Source organism: Vespa velutina, chromosome 10 (genome assembly GCF_912470025.1).
Source record: "Vespa velutina chromosome 10, iVesVel2.1, whole genome shotgun sequence".
NCBI classification, from domain to species: Eukaryota; Metazoa; Arthropoda; class Insecta; order Hymenoptera; family Vespidae; genus Vespa; species Vespa velutina.
The window spans coordinates 4,505,184-4,523,225 of record NC_062197.1 but is presented as its reverse complement, the minus strand read 5'-3'; the positions used below and the strand labels follow the sequence as shown (position 1 = coordinate 4,523,225).

At 36.7% G+C, this 18,042-nt stretch overlaps 1 protein-coding gene and 1 long non-coding RNA gene across 5 annotated transcripts in view; one reads left to right on the top strand and one right to left on the bottom strand.

The window, feature by feature from the left end:
• The window catches only part of LOC124952461 (transcription factor Sox-19b), a 59,431-nt gene that overhangs the window by 35,857 nt on the left and 5,532 nt on the right, over positions 1 to 18,042 (top strand). For 3 of the 4 annotated variants that reach the window (XR_007101907.1, XM_047502376.1, XM_047502375.1), the window contains exons 3-4: positions 11,734 to 11,928; positions 17,712 to 17,869. Coding sequence is in view for 3 of the 4 variants with exons in the window: in XM_047502376.1 (XP_047358332.1) it covers positions 11,734 to 11,928; positions 17,712 to 17,869 (353 nt within the window). In the remaining variant the exon portion in view is untranslated. Of the gene's footprint in view, positions 1 to 10,023; positions 10,347 to 11,733; positions 11,929 to 17,711; positions 17,870 to 18,042 lie in introns of those variants that run through there. The other variant, XM_047502377.1, reaches the window with a different exon arrangement.
• Positions 16,988 to 18,042, bottom strand: part of LOC124952464 — a 1,614-nt gene continuing 559 nt past the window's right edge. The window contains exons 1-2 of the long non-coding RNA XR_007101913.1: positions 17,698 to 18,042; positions 16,988 to 17,556 (exon numbers count right to left, since the gene is read on the bottom strand). The exon at positions 17,698 to 18,042 is cut by the window's right edge and continues 559 nt beyond it. This is a non-coding gene — a long non-coding RNA (uncharacterized LOC124952464). The remainder of the gene's footprint in view (positions 17,557 to 17,697) is intronic.

The window sequence follows — 18,042 nt, the reverse complement described above, 5'->3', positions numbered from 1 at the left end:
AGAAATATCGGAAAAGATTCTTCGTTAAAAGGTCTTATCCTGTGTAAATACTTTATCGATGACCAATGAAAAGTGAATACTAATATAATTATTATAATTAATACGATTCGATTGATGGATCGAAAAAATTAATTAGTTACAAATTTGGCAACTAAACGAAGATTTATCGACAGAAGACTCTGTCGTTCTTGCAAAAAAAAAAAAAAAAAAAAGAAAAACGTTTCCCTTTATTCCCTTCAGATTCATTTTCAATCGTTCCTTCCGTCCATACCGCTGGTCCATTTTATTCCTATCTTTAATTAAATTCCCATCTTTAATTGTCAAATCGATACGTCTTATGGTCATTTATTTTATTAATTATTGTTACGAAGATATATTTACATTGTACGTGTAAGAAGATTATAATGTAAGAAATCGCTGATCACATTAAAAGTGAAAAAAATTACTGCGCTTTTTTATTTATCACTTTTCTTTTTCTTATTTTTAGTTTTGTTTTAACTTTTTTATTTTTTATCTTTTTTCTTTTTTTTTTTTTTTTTTTCATTTTAACGTGCGACGATAGATAGAAGAAAGCGAGATGAAGTAACAAAAACGTAACTGTAATCTTTTAACAGTTTGGGCGAGCGGCTGGGGCGGGTGGACGGGAGGGCGGGTATGGCGCGCGCGCTTTTGCTCGCACGTTTTCGAACAAATGCCGAAGGGGGCGGAAGTAGGGCAAGGTGCAAGTGCTACGGAAAAATAATTAAAAGGATCTCGGCATAGGTAGGTAGGTGGTATATCTCGCGAGTCGACTCTTCTGAGGTAAAACAGTTGCTTTCTTTCTTTCTTTAGTTTTTTTTTTCCCTCTTTTTTTTTCTTTTTTCCTTTTTTTTTTTTCTTCTTTTTTATTTCTTCTTTGTACTTTTCGTCGCTGTTGTTGTTTCTTTTTCCTTTTCTTGTTTTTCTTTTTTCGTTCTCTCTCTTTTTTTTTTTTGGTCCCCTCGCCCCCTCCCCTCGCCCCCTACTCCTCCTCTTACCCCGTCCTCTTTCCTTCCTTCTTTCCCTTTCTCTTTTTTTCTCCCTGCCGACGTTCTGTGTTTCCGCGCGTAATTCCGGCGCCCTCGAGCGCCGACGTTAGGTATTTCCAGTTAGGTAGGTACTTTTGAAAAAGCGCGAACTTTTACAACGTTAAAATGCTTTTTTTCCTTTCTTTCTTTCCTTCTTCCTTCTTTTTTTCTTTTTCTTTCCTTTTTCCTCTCTCTCTTTCTCTCTCTCTCTCTCTATTTTCCTTTTCTTTCTTCGCTTGTAAAGAACAAAAAAGAAAAACAACAACGACAACAACAATAACAACAACAACAACAACAACAACAACAACAACAACAACAACAACAACAACAACAATAACAATAACAAAAAGAAAAGAAAGGAAAGGCAAAGAGAAATAAAAATGCAAGGCGAAACAACGTAGGGGGTAGTAATAGTAGTAGTAATAGTAGTACCTATCCACTTAGTCGCGTTCGTATACAACGCGAAATTTACGATTAATAAAATTTGTTGTACATATATATATATATATATATGTAAGTGTGTGTGTGTGTGTGTGTGTGTGTATCTATGTATTCAAATACAAAAATCTTGGATAATTTTATATGTTTATATGAAAATTTACATCCCACGGAATTGATTTAAATGCGAAACTAAAACAAGCACATTTACATCTCATATCTAAGTAAAATGCAATAGAAAGTAGAAAGAGAAAGAGAGAGAGAGAGAGAGAAAAAGAGAGAGAGAGAGAGAGAGAGAGAGAGAGAGAGAGAGTAAGTAAAACGATGGAAAAGGAGGATTCCGAGTAAGAAGGGGTGAGTCTTGTACGGCATAGGAGAGGGTAAAAGATGGGCGAGAACGAAGGTATTCCGGCTGGTATTTCCGTTAAATACCGAGTATTCGACAAAGGGATCTTCCCGCAGCACCCCTCGAGCGCTTCTTTATCCGTCATTTTCTTCCTCGCCTCCTCCACTTCTCTCTCTCTCTCTCTCTCTCTTTCTCTCTTTCTTTCTTTCTCTCTCTCTCTCTCTCTCTCTCTGTAACCCCCGTTTTTCGCTCCCTCGACGACGACGAATAAGGGAAGTGCCTCCTCCTCGCTAAATATGATGCGCGCACGCTCGAACCTCCTGCCTTTCCTCCTCCTCCTTCTCCTCTTCCTCTTCTTCTTTCACTCCCTACTCCATCTTTACCCCTTCTCTCTCTCTCTTTCTTTCTCTCTCCCTCTCTCTCTCTTTCTCTCTTTCTCTATTTCTTTCTTTCTCTTTTTCTATCCTTCTTCGTTGCCTCCCTCTCACACTCTTTGTCGACGCGACACTCTTTTCGTCGCTCTTTTACCGCCGTATACCTGGCACACCGTGTATAGTTATACGTTGATATATACGGAAAAGCTGAGTAAGAGAGAGAGAGAGAGAGAGAGAGAGAGAGAGAGAGAGGGGGGGGTTTTTCGTTAGACGACGATGTATAGCTTAGCTGTCGCGACTCTGTACTCCCCTTGTCGGAACATTCGTAAATTTCATTTTTCTCTTTCCATCTTTCTCTAGCTTTTCTTTCGTCTCTTTTTTCTTTTTTCTATTTCTTTCTAGACGTATTTGGTACCACCCATAGTGCTTCTACTCTGTCTCTCTCTCTCTCTCTCTCTCTCTCTCTCTTTCTCTTTCTCTTTCTCTTTCTCTTTCTCTTTCTCTTTTTCTTCTTTCCTCGATACACGTCGAATATCTCGAACATAGATAGGTACGTGAAATTTCATGAGCGATAATTCCTTTCGATAATTTCGTAAAGCTTTCGATGTTTTAGAAAATTAGATGAAAATGTAATATTCTGTACGTACGTTATTAGCGAAGAAAATTGAATGAAAAAAAAAAAAAGAAAGAAAAGAAAAAGAAAGGAAAAGAAAAGAAAAAGAAAAACAAAAACGAAAAAAAGCATATGGAATATTTTAATATTCTAACAGAAAGAATTTATTGTTAATTTCTCCATTTGATGAAATATATCTTTGATTGTAGTATTTAATTAAATACGTCAGTATCTTCTATCCACGTGAAGTATAATTAATATCAGCGTGCTATAAGACGGACATTGGATTTACTATTAAGATGTTACGTACGTTATATACGTACGTATGCATTTATGTATATACGTATGTATGTATATATGTAACTAGTCATGAACGTAAAATGGAATACAAATGGCAGATTTGTAGAGATGCTCGAAAGAAGAATTATCTCTTGCTAAGCATTTATGTTCTTCACTCGCTTAACGTGCTTAGGGACGATTTTATTGCGTCGATTAGAAGATGACGATACAAGTCTTTGAAGTATTCAAAGTATTCCTCCATTTTCATGGTGAACGAACGAGGTAAGAGCCAATAGGGAAAATGAAGAGAAACACACAGATGGAAAAGTGACGAGAAAAGGAACATAAATTCGTAACGAAATGGTCCATTGGGAAACGAAATGGTCGAAGCTAATCTCCTTATTGGACTTTGATGTAGTCAAGTATATAATATACGTATACTTTGCAAGTTTCGAAAAAGACTTTATTATGATTACAGTGATAGGTATTGCATTAGATGAACTTCATTTGAAATATATAGATATATATACATATATATATATATATATATATATATATATATATATATATATATATATATTTTATAGTAATAATCTTATTTAATCTTATAACAGTAAACTTTTATATCTATTAATCAATTCAACATAAAATTAGTTTACGTACATTAAATAATTTTTGAAAAATAATACCAATGATTGTTCATTTGAAATATAAACAATGTATACGTACAAAAAATAAATTCATATATAAGTAAAGATTCGAATGAAATAAAATGACGCTCGTTTAGATATCAAAGATATAAGAATTTGTTCTCGTTAATATACGCGAGATCCGATTGAAAATGGAAAAAGGAAAAGAAAAAGAAAAAGAAGAAAAAAAGAAAAAAAGAAAAGGAAAGAAAAGAAAAGAAAAATGAAAAAGTAAAAAAGAAAAAAAGGGAAAAAGAAAAAACAAGAAATACGCAAGCGAGTAAAGTTCTCCTTTACAGGCCAACACTAATCCAAGATTCTTTAGAGACTCTCTCATACGTCTTTGCATCGATCGACGTAATTCCCATTCTTCTCGTCTATCTGAGAATACTCCCTCTTTCTCTATCCCTCCCCCCAACTCCCCCCCCTCACTCTCTCCATCTCTCTCTTACCCTTTCTATCTTTCTCTTTTCTTTTTTTCTTTCTCTTTCTTTTCCCTTCTCTTCATTTTTGTCGGCCATCGTCTAAAATACCCCCAATGCATTGTCGTCTCTAAGCTAAGCGTATGCACGCGCGCGCGCGCACACACACGAGCAAGTAACTTTTACAAAGAGCGAAAGAGCGCGAGAAAGGAATTGGGGAGGGGTAGAGGAGGGATGGAGCGGAAGGGTGAGAGGATAGGTTGGAAGGCAAAGAGGGAAAAGGAGGGAGGAAGTTGATAGGGTGGTGTGGTACAGTGATGCGGTGGATGTAGGAGTGAATGGGGTGGTAAGAAGAGGACGAGCAGAGAACGGCGCGTAGAGAAGGTGCACCGTGCGTAAAAAACATGCGAGGGGGGGTCGGTGGAGAAGAGCGTGTCGCCTGGAAGGAGATAGAAAAGCTCTGCCTGTAGAAGGGAGGCAAGAAGAAGAGACTCGAGGAGAGTTACGTGCAGAAGCTTTCATCGTAATGAAGTATTTCTGTCGCTTGCTGAAACCTCTCTTTCTCTCTCTCTCTCTCTCTCACTTGTTAACTCACTCGCTCGCTTACTCGCTTGCTCACTCGCTTGCTCACTCGCTAAGTCGGAGTTTCGTTTCTTTCGTCGTTCACATCGAAGAGAAACGAATCGCGTGCCGGTTTGTGTCGTTGGATACTCAACGGAGGGTAAGGGAGGAAAGCTGTTGAAGAAAACGGGAAAGGGGGAAGAAAAGGGATGGAGGAGAAGGAAAAGGAGGATGAATGTTTCTCCTTTTTCGCGTCCACGACGATCCTATTTAGCCTTTCGCGTGTCCTGACGTGTCCCTAGGGACCACGTACATTTTCCGCGTATTAAACCCAGTCCCTCGTTTCTTCTCTCTCTCTCTTTCTCTCTTTCTCTCACATTCGTTCGTTTAGACGCGTTACCGCGTTTATTCCGCAGAGAAATCTTTACATTGGTTAGGTAGCTATCATCGTCGTCGTCAGCGTCGTTGTCAGCGTCGTCATCGTCGTCGTCATCGTCATCGTTAACGTCGTCCTTCCTAGTAGTCATCATCGTTCCTTCGTATCTAACTCTCTTTGTTAAATCTAGAGAGAATTCTTATGCATTCGAATGAACATTTCTCTCTGAGTATTTACTTATATCTACATATTATTTTGTTCTGTATGATTCAATTGAAATCTTTATTTTATAAATGCGAATAAATATATAGATATTACTAATAAATTAGATATAACTATTTTATTTTACTGTATCGAGATTATTGATATTTTATTTTATTTTTAATATATATATATATATATTTATAATTTGTGTGTAATATTGTAAATAGCTCTTAAAGAAACTTTCTAAAAATTAAGAGATACGTAGCTCGATCGCGTTTAGATCAGTCATAAGACTCTACTTCTTTTTTTATCGTCTCTCTCTCTCTCTCTCGCTCGCTCGCTCGAAATTCGCGAAGAAAACAATTCGCGGAGGATCCCGACACCGTGCGAATCCTATAGAATCGCGAAAGAACAATGCGAGCCGTCGCGACAAAGGCGACGTATACAAAACGCGTAGAAAACGTACGGCTAAGCGCCTTTCCTCTTTCGCTCGCGTGATTAAAAAAACAAAAAGGGAAAGGGGAAGGGGGAGAAAAAATGATCGTTCCGGAGCACTCTTCCCCGCTTCTCATTTCATTTTCTCTCTCATCCTTCTTTTTCTGTACTTCTTACTTTCTCAAAACGATCTTTCAAAAGTCACCGTCGCCATTTTTCTTTTTTCTTTGGGACACCATCACAATGTTGACATAACGATGAAATACTGTGCTCCTGTCGTATCTATAATATGAATGAATAATTAAATATAATAATAATTTTATTGTCTAATAAAAATTTAGATTTGCAAAATTAACATTCAATTAAAATTCCTTTATCCATCTCTTCTTCTTCTTCTTCTTCTTCTTCTTCTTTATCTTCTTCTTCTTTTTCTTTCTTTCTTCTATCTTGTTTTTCTTTTTTTTTTTTCTTTTTCTTTCCTTCTTTTTTTTCTCTCGTTAACTGTTACTTACGTTTAGTTATCGGCTAAGACGGTAACTATTAATTAAGGGGAAGACCTTGACGTCGTAACGGTGATCAATGATGTAATCACGGAAGCTACGAAGATCGTCAAATGATTATCGATTTAATCGATCATTAATAACGATAGAAAATAATATATAACCTTTCATTCGAGAAATAAAATAAGATATCACGAAATTTCAAGATACATCAACAATGTGGATAGTTGGGTTACATAGATCCAAGGATGTTTCATAATTCCAATTGTATTTCATTAAAAATATATAAATCATATCTTGGGCTTTTGGTTGGCCCCCCCGAGGCTTTTCTCGTTAATTGGTACGATGCAGCTTCCGTAACGGAAATAACGGCCTCATTGTAATGCGTCGTAAGAAAGGGGAAACGCCGCTAACAAAGTATGGAGAATGAGAAAGAAGTGGGAAGAGAAGGAGAAGGTGGAGGTGGTGGTGGAGGTGGAGGTGGAGATGAGAGATGGTGGAGGAAATGGTGGAGATGGAGGAAGAGGAGAAGGGGAGGAGCTTTGAAAAAGGGAAACGCTAGGAAGCACGAAGGCATACAATTTATTCTTATTGTGTGTCTTATTTAGCATCTCGTTTCGCCATTATTTTCAATTTTCCTTCTTCGAGTCGCGGCCCATTCTCTCGTCGTAACGTCTTAATTGAGCGTTCCCAAGTGCAAATATCAAAAGGTGTTAATAAATACGGGATATTATTAATGAGGAAAATAAAGGCGCTACACGACTTTTCTACGCGACGACAAACAAAAAGAAAAAAAGAAAGAAAAAAGAAAGAAAGAAAGAAAGAAAGAAAGAAAGAAAGAAAAAAGGGGAGAGGGAAAAAACGAAGAAGAAGGAAAAGGTAAAAAATAAAAAGGAGAAAGAATGAAAAGGAAAGAAGGAAAAATGAAAGAAAAAAAAAAAAAAAAATAGAAAGGAAAAGAAGGAAAGAAAAATGTTGAGAATCGGGCAAGTAAAAAGAGAGAGACTCTCCTCCTACGTACATACGACGAACGACGAGAAGCATAGGAAACGTTTTCCAATTTCCACGTTTCATCGGCACGGACAGCTCGTCGACGTAGAACGAGAACGTTCTGTTCGATCGATTCGTGCTCCTTTCTGGCTCGTGTCGTTACTCGCGGTACAACGGATGGTTAAATCTTTTTTTCTTTTTTTTTTTATGACTGAATGGAATCTCTCTTTTTCTCTCTCTCTCTCTCTCTCTTTTTCTCTGTCTCTCTCTCTCTCTCTCTTTTTCTCTGTCTCTCTCTCTCTCTCTCTCTCTTTCTCTCTCTCTCTCTATATATATATATATATATTTTTTTTCTCTCTCTTTACAAAGAGAGAAACTTAATAAATAACTACGAAAGAGGTCGACTTTGAAATATTTCATCGTAAGATTCCAAATTAACATTTACGATCGCGTACTTTTGCGTCGTACGATTTTTTTTTTTTATTATTTTTTTTTTTATTTAGATAAAACAATAACAACGACAACAACAAAAATGGAAAGGAAGAAAGAAAGAAAGAAAGGAAGAAAGAAAGAAAGAAAGGAAGAAAGAAGAAAACAAAAAAAAAAGAAAAAAAGAAAAAAAGGAAACTTCATCTCCTCGTTCAGTCGATGTTCGTGAAAAGGAATGTACCTAGGACTCTTCTCTCTCATCGGCGAATTACTTTCCTCTCGAAACCAGCAGCAGCTTTTTCCCCGCTTTGACAATGAAAACAGAAAGGAGAAGGAATGAGAGAGAGAGAGAGAGAGAGAGAGAGAGAGAGAGAGAGAGAGAGAGAGAGAAAGAAAGAGGGAAAGAAAGAGAGGGTAAAAGAGAAGTTAGGTACCTATTAGTGGTAGTAGTCGGTCTGTCGGCATGGCCGCGTTATCCTCTGGAAGGTCTCCATTCCCTTCTTTCCCTTTCTCTGGCAGCTTTTCCACCCCCGTCCATTAATTAACAGGCTTTGTACTTTTAAACGATGTTAAATAAACGCCATTGTCCGTCGGCGAAAGGACTGAAAAGCAAGCGCCATTGTGCTTTAAGCTCGTCGTCGTCGTCGTCGTCGTCGTCGTCGCCGTCGCCATCGTCGCCGTCGCCATCGTCGTCATAGTCGTCGTCGTTTCGAAAACGGCGAAGAGAAGAAACAAGAAAGAGAGAGAGAGAGAGAGAGAGAGAGTGAGAATGAAGGAGAGAGAGAGAAAGAGAGAGAAAGAGAGAGAAAGAGAGAGAGAGAGAGAGAGAGAGAGGGAGTATACCCTACTACTAACACCGTCAATGCTACTACTGCTCTGCTACTGCTACTACTTCTGCTGCTGCTGCTGCTGCTGCTGCTGCTGCTGCTGCTGCTGCTGCTGCTACTACTGCTACTGCTGCTACTGCTGCTGTTGGGAAGCCTTTGTTCTAAACAAATACACCAAGCCACCCCCTCACTCACTCTCCACCTACCCGTCACTCTTGACTACCCTCTAACTCTACCCACCTAGTTCGTCGCTCTACCACCTGCCTTTCTAACGAGAAAACCCGTATCGATTGGATAAAGCATAATACTACTATAAATAGAGGAAGTAAACTTGACATTTCGCATTGACTTTCCTCTTACTTTCATCATCGACGTATAAACTCCGTCACTTTCGATGAATTTTGGAAGAAACGTAATGATTGATCGTAGTGTTGGTGTCAACATAGATATGCATTATTCGTCATATGAACGATTGAAATAAAGAATTTTCCTTTTTATTCTCATTCTTTCCCCTTCCTCTCTCTCTCTCTCTCTCTCTCTCTCTCTCTCTCTCTCTCTCTCTCTCTCTCTCTCTCTCTTTTTTGTTTACGTAGGTACCATTCTTTCCGATTCATTGTAAGTCACCACGTATTCGTATTGTTTAGCTCTATGTGCCTCGATATAGGTTTGTAGAAAGCAACTCTCTTCCCATTGTCATAGCCTGCTGCTAGCAAACTACTAGGAGAAAGAATGATAGACAGAGAAAGAGTAAAAAGGTCTCGCGAACAACGTGGATTCATTCTCTCTGTCTCCCTCTTTTTCTTTTTCTTTTTCTTTTCTCTTTCTATTTCTCTTTTGCTCTCGTTTCTTCCACTCTTCCTCATACGAAGAATTTCAACACGCGTGTAGATTAATTTCACTGTGTTCTCGATATCGAGAACATTTATCCTTCCCTTTCTTCCTTATTTTTCACTTTTCCTTCCTTCCTTCCTTCCTTCCTTCCTTCCTCGATACCTCGAATTTCTTTATCGTTATCGTCGCCAACGTCGCCGTCGCCATTATCGTCTTCGTCGTTGTCGTTGTTATTACTGTTGCTGATGTTGTATCCTTGAGATATAGAACTACCGTGGACGTATGGATATTACGATCGTACGTTTTCTGAATCCTTTTTCTTCGTACATACACGTTGAGAGACATTTCAGCGATATCTTCTTCATTTTTCCTTACAAAGAAATACTTTTTCAAAGAAGACGACGGAGTATTATTGTAAAATATAAGAGACGTTTAAAATCGTATCAATATGTTAAATATAATTGGGTAAATTTATATATGAATAAAAGAATACCTTCTAACGAATGTATTAAGATAGATAAAATAGGATTTCGTAAAATTTTAGTATCTATCTATTTTATACCTGTTAATAGTACGTATTTATTTGTAATTAAATTTCAAATAAAATTTTATTCTGATGCGTCATTACTTTGAAGAATTTTATGTGTCAGACGTGTTACTAGATAAATAGATAGGGAGAAAGAGAGAGAGAGAGAGAGAGAGAGAAAGATTCGTCTAAAATTTTCCAGAAAATATGAAAATAACGTTGTCGTTGTCAACGAATCTCTCAACTATTGTATACATAATATCGCCACTGACTTCAAAACTGACAGGTGTGTACGTGTATGTATATATATATACATATGTATATATATATATATATATACATATACATATACATATACATATATATAGGTACATATACGTAGATAGAAAGCGTTTCGCAGGATACCCAGGGTTTCGTTCTCTCTTTGTTCTCGATGCCGGCGGCGCACCAACAACAAGTGGTAATTAATTCCCAGTGAAACAATTCTCGTCGGTGGCGAGAGAGAAAGCTTCGCGACACGACGACGCTCGAGGGTCGTAAAAGCGTTTCGCTACGCGAGCACAGCAAGCTTTGCTTTCGTGTTAGCGATTCTCTTTGCACATATCTCTCTCTCTCTCTCTCTCTCTCTCTTTCTCTCTCTCTCTCTCTCTTTCTCTCTCTCTCTCTCTCTTTCTCTCTCTCTCTCTCTCTTTCTCTTTTCGTTTATCTCGAGAAATAAAGTGACTCCAGTATCCTTATCTTCTATAACGTTTTATTTAGTATGACCAATCGAATTTTGATTCACAAATTATATTAGTTTTTATAATGATCATCTAATTCCATTTGTTTTTTTCATGAAACATTTGAACATGAGAACATGCATTTCAATAGATTTAAAAATAATCTTCGATAGATCTTATTTATTCCGTATACGTTTCTCAAAGAGAACAGGAATATTGTTATTTAATCTTAGGAAGGAAAAGAAATATGATAGAAACGGAAAGAAAAAGGAATAGAAAGAGAAAAGAAAAGAATATTTTCTTCTTCGTGTGATATATATATATATATATTTAGTTTTTCTTTTCGCTATTTTTTTTCTTTTTTTTCTTTTCCTTTTTTTTCTTTTTTTTTTTTCCTTTTTTCCTTTCTTTTAAAAGCTCGTCGACATGGCAACATTTTAAACTTTGATTCGCATGTTCAGCAATCTACCATGGTATGGAAAAACAGAGAGAAATATAGAAAATGGGATCAGTGAAGAAGAGTCGGTGTTGGTGAGGGGGATGGAAAAGAGAGTAGGCGCATGGGAGTAATAGAGGGATAGGGGGTTGAGGGAGAGCAGTGCGGTTGGAGGTAAAAATCGTGGGATGCAGCGCAGTCGATAATAATCGACGCGCCATTAAACAATGCACAACATCCGCACGTCGATCAATTCAATCATAACGCTCGTGTCCACCAGTCTCGACTAGGACACCGACAGCATCGCGATGCAAGCGACGCTTCAACCACGAACAAATGTAGTACATCCACCAATGGCCTTTGTATTCATTGATCCAAAGCGTTATTCGTGTAACTATAACAGTGGGAGGTTTACAAAGTGCGTGTTGTTGTCATCGTCATCATTCTCTCCCTCTCTCTCTCTCTCTCTTTCTCTCTCTCTCTCTCTCTCTTTCTCTCTGTCTCTGTTTCTTTTCCTTTTCATCACAATTTTCGAACAGTTTCGAACAGTGTTCTCATTAGAACCATAATTCATCCGACGCGTTATTTTTCTTTCTCTCTCTCTCTCTCTTTTTTATTTTTTTAATTTTCAAAAAGCTTTTCATTAAGAAATATCAAAGTAATACATTCGATTTTCTTCGTTTAATTTATAGGTGCCGAATGGAAGTTGCTAACCGAAGACGAGAAACGGCCATTCATCGATCAAGCTAAAAGGCTGCGGGCGCAACACATGAAGGAGTATCCTGATTACAAGTACAGACCTAGAAGAAAGCCTAAAACATTACGCAAGGAGGGATATCCTTATAGTATTCCTTATCCAAGCGTTCCAATGGATGCTCTTCGAGCCGGTAATAGATATGTTTTAAGAAATCCGTATGTGTCTGATTAGTTAGACGTGATCATATAGTTGGATATTTAAATCTTCCTTTTTTTCTTCTTTTTTTTTTCTTTTTTCTTTTTTTTTTTTTTTTTTCGTTATGCGAATCCTCAGAAAATTTTCCAATAATTGCAAAAGTTGCCATAATATAATCAACTGTTTGCCAGGAATCATCTGACAGTAGTAATATCGAATTTGACTTGTTCCGATAATACGATCATTAAACATTGCGAAAATCTTTGAATTGGAATCCGGCAAAGTGGTTCCGCGACAATACACTTTGAAAATCGGTGATAAAGGTTATTAAATCGATATACAGGATATAACCTTATATATATATATATCAACCCTATAAATCAGCCTGTAAAACTAATTAGACAAAACTAGTCGAATAAAGTACGAAATGGTTATAGAATATAGAATAAATCTTCTTTCTCATTCTTTTCTTTTATCGAATGAAATTCGAAAACTTCGGCGTTTTAATCAAGCAGAATAAAAGAATCGTTTCTCGTAGTCGCCTTTGATATTTCTTATCTTATCTCGAATCTCCCGAGGGTTGGCATTTCGATCGTATTGTCATTTAGAAAGCACACAGAGTGGTTTCAATGCCCTCCGGGAAACACGCTCGGAAATCTCATAATGGCGGTTTCGAAAAGTCGTCTTCCCTATTTTCTTTTTCGTTTCTTTCTTTTTTCTTTTTTTTTTTTTTCTTTTTTTCTTCCTCCCCCCCTCCCCCCCCTCCCTCCTTTTTCTCTTTATATCATTTCTCTTTCTCTTTCCCTTTCTTTTTCTTTCCTACTCTTTCTTTTTCCCCTCGACTCCTTTTCTACTTCCTTTATTTTTTCCTAAGCCCGCTTCCTCGAACGATCCGGTGGTAATGGCTCCTTCATTGTTCCGATCTTCTGGCATCAAAGATGCGCACTTCCGTTTCTCTTCGCGTCGCGACTAAGCGATGCAATCGTCGACGAACGTTCAGACGTCGTGACAAATATCGCGAGTTCGTCGTCTACACTTGCGTAAACACATATATAAGACGAGACATTTGCGTTTCTCTCAAGCGAAGAAAATGAACATTTTTCATTTCTATCTCTCTCTGTCTCTCTCTCTCTCTCTCTCTCTCTCTGTTCTCGGTTTTCTTAATTCCTTTTTTTTTCTTTTTATCTATATATGTATATACAATTTTTATTCTCTACTCTTTCTCTCTCTCTCTCTCTCTCTCTCTCTCTTTTTTTCGTTTTTTTCTTTTCTTAATTATTTTCCTTTCTTTTCTTCCCTTTCTCCCAAAGTCAAATCCTCAATACAGAAATAGAAATATGAAATCCGATTAATAAAATTATCAAAGGGTTAGAGAAGGTTTCAAAAAAGGCGAGCCTATTTCATACGTTCCAATAAACGTCGATCAATTCAATTATCTATTTATCCAATAAAATTTCTAAAGATAGTCCCCATTCGTGTAGGAATACGACGGCGGATGATAGGTCGAATCGATCGTATTTATGTACAACATATATGCTTAAGTTATATGCAATATTCCACTTGTTTCGATAATAATGCGAAGGCTGCACTTTACCTGCTTCGTAATGCTTCCAATTACTTCGAAACGATTGCAACATTGTCTCGTTTCTTTTACGAAACATATGCCAGATGAAAAGCGAAGAATGGATAATGAAAGAAACTCTGTTAATATTTAACTCGATGGCAATCGTTTTGAAAAAGGAAGATTTTCTTCTTCTTCTTCTTCTTCTTCTTCTTCTTCTTCTTCCTCCTCCTCCTCCTCTTTATCTTCGTATTCTTATTCCTTATGTTTGTCTTTTCTTTTCTTTTCTTTTCTTTTTCTCCTTCCTCCTCTTCTTTCCTTTTATCAACACGATAAACGATAATATTACGGAACTAGATGGATAATTGAATTTGAAAATCGCTCAATGTTTTACAAATACAATTCGAGGCTTAAAAAAAAAAAAAAAAAAAATTAAAAAAAGAAAGAAAGAGAAAAAAGGCGGGGGAAAGAGATATAGAAACGTCATTGATAAACAACGAAAAGAAGTCTGCCAAGGAACACAACGTTCATGTATATATGTACGAGAATAATCCTCGCGTTGTCGATCGGTTTCATTCATTCACGATTTCACCCTCCTGCGGGAACGATACGGCCGCATATTATTCGCGGGAACAGCCGAAGAAAATTATTAATTCCGGCAATGGCGATGGGGATACTTTTAAGGCTGGAATTTATCCCCAAACCGCCCACGCGACTTCCACGGGCAAAAGGGTGATCGGTAATCCTCGATTTATCGGTCGTAGCCTTCCACCTTCGGTTCTCTCTTTCCTTATACTCATTTTCTCTCTCTCTCTCTCTCTCTCTCTCTCTCTCTCTCTCTCTCTCTCTGTTTCGCAAGAAATTCATTCTTCTCCTGTTCCTCCATCTTCTTCTTCCTCTTCTTTCTCCTCCTCCTCCTCCTTCTCCTCCTTCTTTTATTTTTCTTATTATTATTTTTTCAGTAGGTACAGTGCAAACGGTGCCACGCGTGTGGAGAGTTGCGCGTGGGTGGTTGGGATAAATTATCGGCTTAAGTTGAAATTTCTGAGATGTTCTTTCTGCTCCCGGCTGGGACTTAACCCTATTGCTTAACGAAAAACATATACATACACGCACGCACGTACACACGTAAACGTACACGCACATTAATATATATATATATATATATATACACTTTCTATATCACGTAGATACTACTTATTTACTTCGTCCGGTTTTAACGAAAGAAAAGCATCGCTTCGAATCGACGATAATTGCCGTAGTTTGGCATTTTATCGCGTCTTAAGCCATATTTGTTGTTCCCTGTATCGAGGAAACCAATACGGAAGACTTGATGTTGACTATGTACCAGTGCGTCTAAATACTAAAGTTTACTTCAAAGGGACGAGGATCAGGGTTTACCGCCAAACCCCGCCCCCCTCTTCGACCCTACCTCTACTACCTAACTTCCCTCTCCCCCGCCGCCACTCTTCCCTCCTATATCCTTCTACTTTCCCCATCGGAGAGTTCACTATAAAAAGCGGCCTAATGGGAGGCAGTACGATAAACGCAAACGCGAAATATGCCGCCTCCTCGTGGTAATGCTGTTAGAAATTTTTTTTTTCTGTCTTCCTTTTTTCTTTCCTTTTCTTTTCTTTTATTCTTTCCCCTTTTTCTTTTTCTCTTTACTCGACATAAAACGACAGAGGTGGTCCCTTCATATATAACATAATTATTTTAATTTATTTGTATTATTATCGAAAGCGAATGTGATATTCGATTATTCATAAAACAAAAATTTATAAAAATCAAACGTCAGTATATTTTAATTTAAGAAAGAAAAGAAAAGAAAAAAAGATTTACGTGAAACAATGAATAGTTTTACTTTTTTTTTTTCGATTAATTGACTTTTTTGTCCTTTTTCCTTTTTCTCTTTTGTTTTTTTTTTTTTTATCAACGACTAATTTTATTAACGTTTCTTTCTCGCTATGTCGATTTTTGTTTGTTCGAAAAGAGAAACAAATAAAAAAAAAAAGAAAAAAAAACGTAAGATAAAATATAAAAAAAAAAAAAAAAAAAAAAAAAAAAAAAAAAAAAAAAAAAAAAAAAAAAAAAAACCCGTATATCTTTTCGCAAAAGTTTTACTTCGAATTTCGTTTCGTCCCGAGGCTTTTTTGCGTAAGTTAACTTCGTTCACCGGACATTCGCACGGAACTTGAGACAATTCGATAAATAACGCGTTCACTGCGACATGTTTATGCGTTCGCGTGGCTACAACCAATGAATCGTCTCACGACTCCGGAACGAGTCGCGCACAAATAGGGCCCTTACGCGCCGAAGGGAATTATTCGACGATTTATTCCCCCTTGCCCTTTCTTCGCGTACTTCTCTCTTTTACGGGACCCTCCGACTTACTCATTCGCATTGCCACCACGACCATCACCACCATCACTAACACCACCAACATCACCAACACCATCATCGGCCCTTCTTGATATCATTAAGGAAAGCATGATGAGTGGCGCTTTGTCGCGTAAATTATAATTCCCTTCCTTGGCAGATTTATATTATCCGCCAGTCCTTCTTATAATAACCTGTTTCTTTTTTTTTTCTTCCTTTCTTTTTTTTTTGTTTCTTTTTTTTCTTTCTTTTTTTTTTTTTTTTTTTCTTTTTGTCCTTCCTTCGTTATTAATCATCCTTTGCTTTCTCTCAATTCACGATTGTTCAATCAACAATATTGTAATTAAATAATTCTGATATATTATTTATAATTCTTTTCTTCTTTTTAGAACGATGTTTGTCTGTTTTCTTTTTTTTTTTTTTTTCTTTTTTTTTTTTGTCAGCATTCTCAAGGCGCGAACGTTTCTGTCGTTTTTTGCTTCTACGTTTCGTATATTTTTTTCTGCCGGATGTTATTTTCTTCTTTTCTTTTTTTTTTCCTTTCTTTCTTTTTACATTACTTGTGACTGCAGATTTTGTGTCAATATTTCAACTATCAGTAATAACCGATATATATATATATATCGATCATACGTAGATCACATTTGAACTTTTTTTTCATGTGTCCCTCTCTCTCTCTCTCTCTCTCTCTCTCTCTCTCTCTTCTGTAGGTATTATTTTCTAAATTTGTACATTCTCATTTATTTTAAGACATATTAAAATAAATAAATAGATTACAAAAAAAAAAATCAGATATATAGATAGAAAATTACGTAATCGAGCAAGAGAAAGGATAATGATCGAGAAGAAGAGGAGGTGTAAAGAATGAAAACAATGGAGAATATCAAGAGAATGTCAAACAAATCTGTGCAAACCAATAGGGGATCGTCGAAGCGTATTACACGCTTGAATCATCGAACATCTGTTCCGTTGTAATCCTACCTATAATCTAACTTAGGGTAAAATAACATCGAAAAAGATAAGCCGAATCGATTAAGATCGATGGAATTTATTTGGCGATTAGAGAATTATATTACAATGAAAATATAATAATCTTTGAAACATTTATTTATATTTTCCTTTTTTATCTATTTATATTTTCCTGTTTCTTTATTTTTTTTTTTGTTTTGGTTTTCTTTTTCTTCTTTTCTTCGATTCGTCAGGCTTATCGAACATATCGGGACATTAGAAAAATTCATCATTCTTTGTCATATGATCATCGGTAAATATTCTTTAAAATGTACGAGTTATCATAAGCCATCGTTATTCGAGATATACACGTGAAACGTGTATTCGTTGGTGATCATTCGATTATCGATCGAAAAGATCATAAATCTAAGAACTCGATGCCAATCATCGTTCTTCTTTCTTTCTTTCTTTTTTCTTTTTTTTTTTTTTTTTTTTTTTTTTTTTTTTAAGATTTTCTTCCGTATAGACTCCGGCCGTTTAAACGAGCTATGAACGACGTCTTCTCATTGCTTTGTCGATTCTCGGACAATGAAGCGCTTCTTCTCCTCCTCTCTCTCTCTCTCTCTCTCTCTCTCTCTCTCTCTCTCTCACTCACTCTATCTCTCCCTCATATTCTCGTTTGTTCGACAGAAATGATCGATATGCTGGATATTATGTGTCACGTTGTAACGTTCCCTTGTAAAACATCATTTTAACAATCATAATCATTGATCTTGAAATTATTTTACAAATAAATAGAATAAATGAACGAATAGAGGAAATCTAATACATCTAATACATATGATATTACAAGATAATTAAATTGTAAGTTTTTACGATTATTGTTACAGGAATGGCCGGTAGTATGGGACAAGCTGGTATGGGACCATATTATGGGCCAGCAGCAGCTTATGGTTCACTTTCCGCAGCTAGTATGGCCGCTGCGGCTGCAGCGGCTGCTCAGCAATCGGCAGCAGCAATGTCTGCTGGTCTCGCTGCACCTGCACAAGTAAGTGTTCTCGAATAATTAATTCATTTTTATTGATGCGATATTCGATTTGTTTCTTTTCTTTTTTTTTTTTTTTTTTTTTTTTTTCTTTGGTTTTCTTTTAAATAAAATATCCTGCACTACGATTACGACAGAATTAAATTAAATATTTGAATATATTACTTGAACGCAGA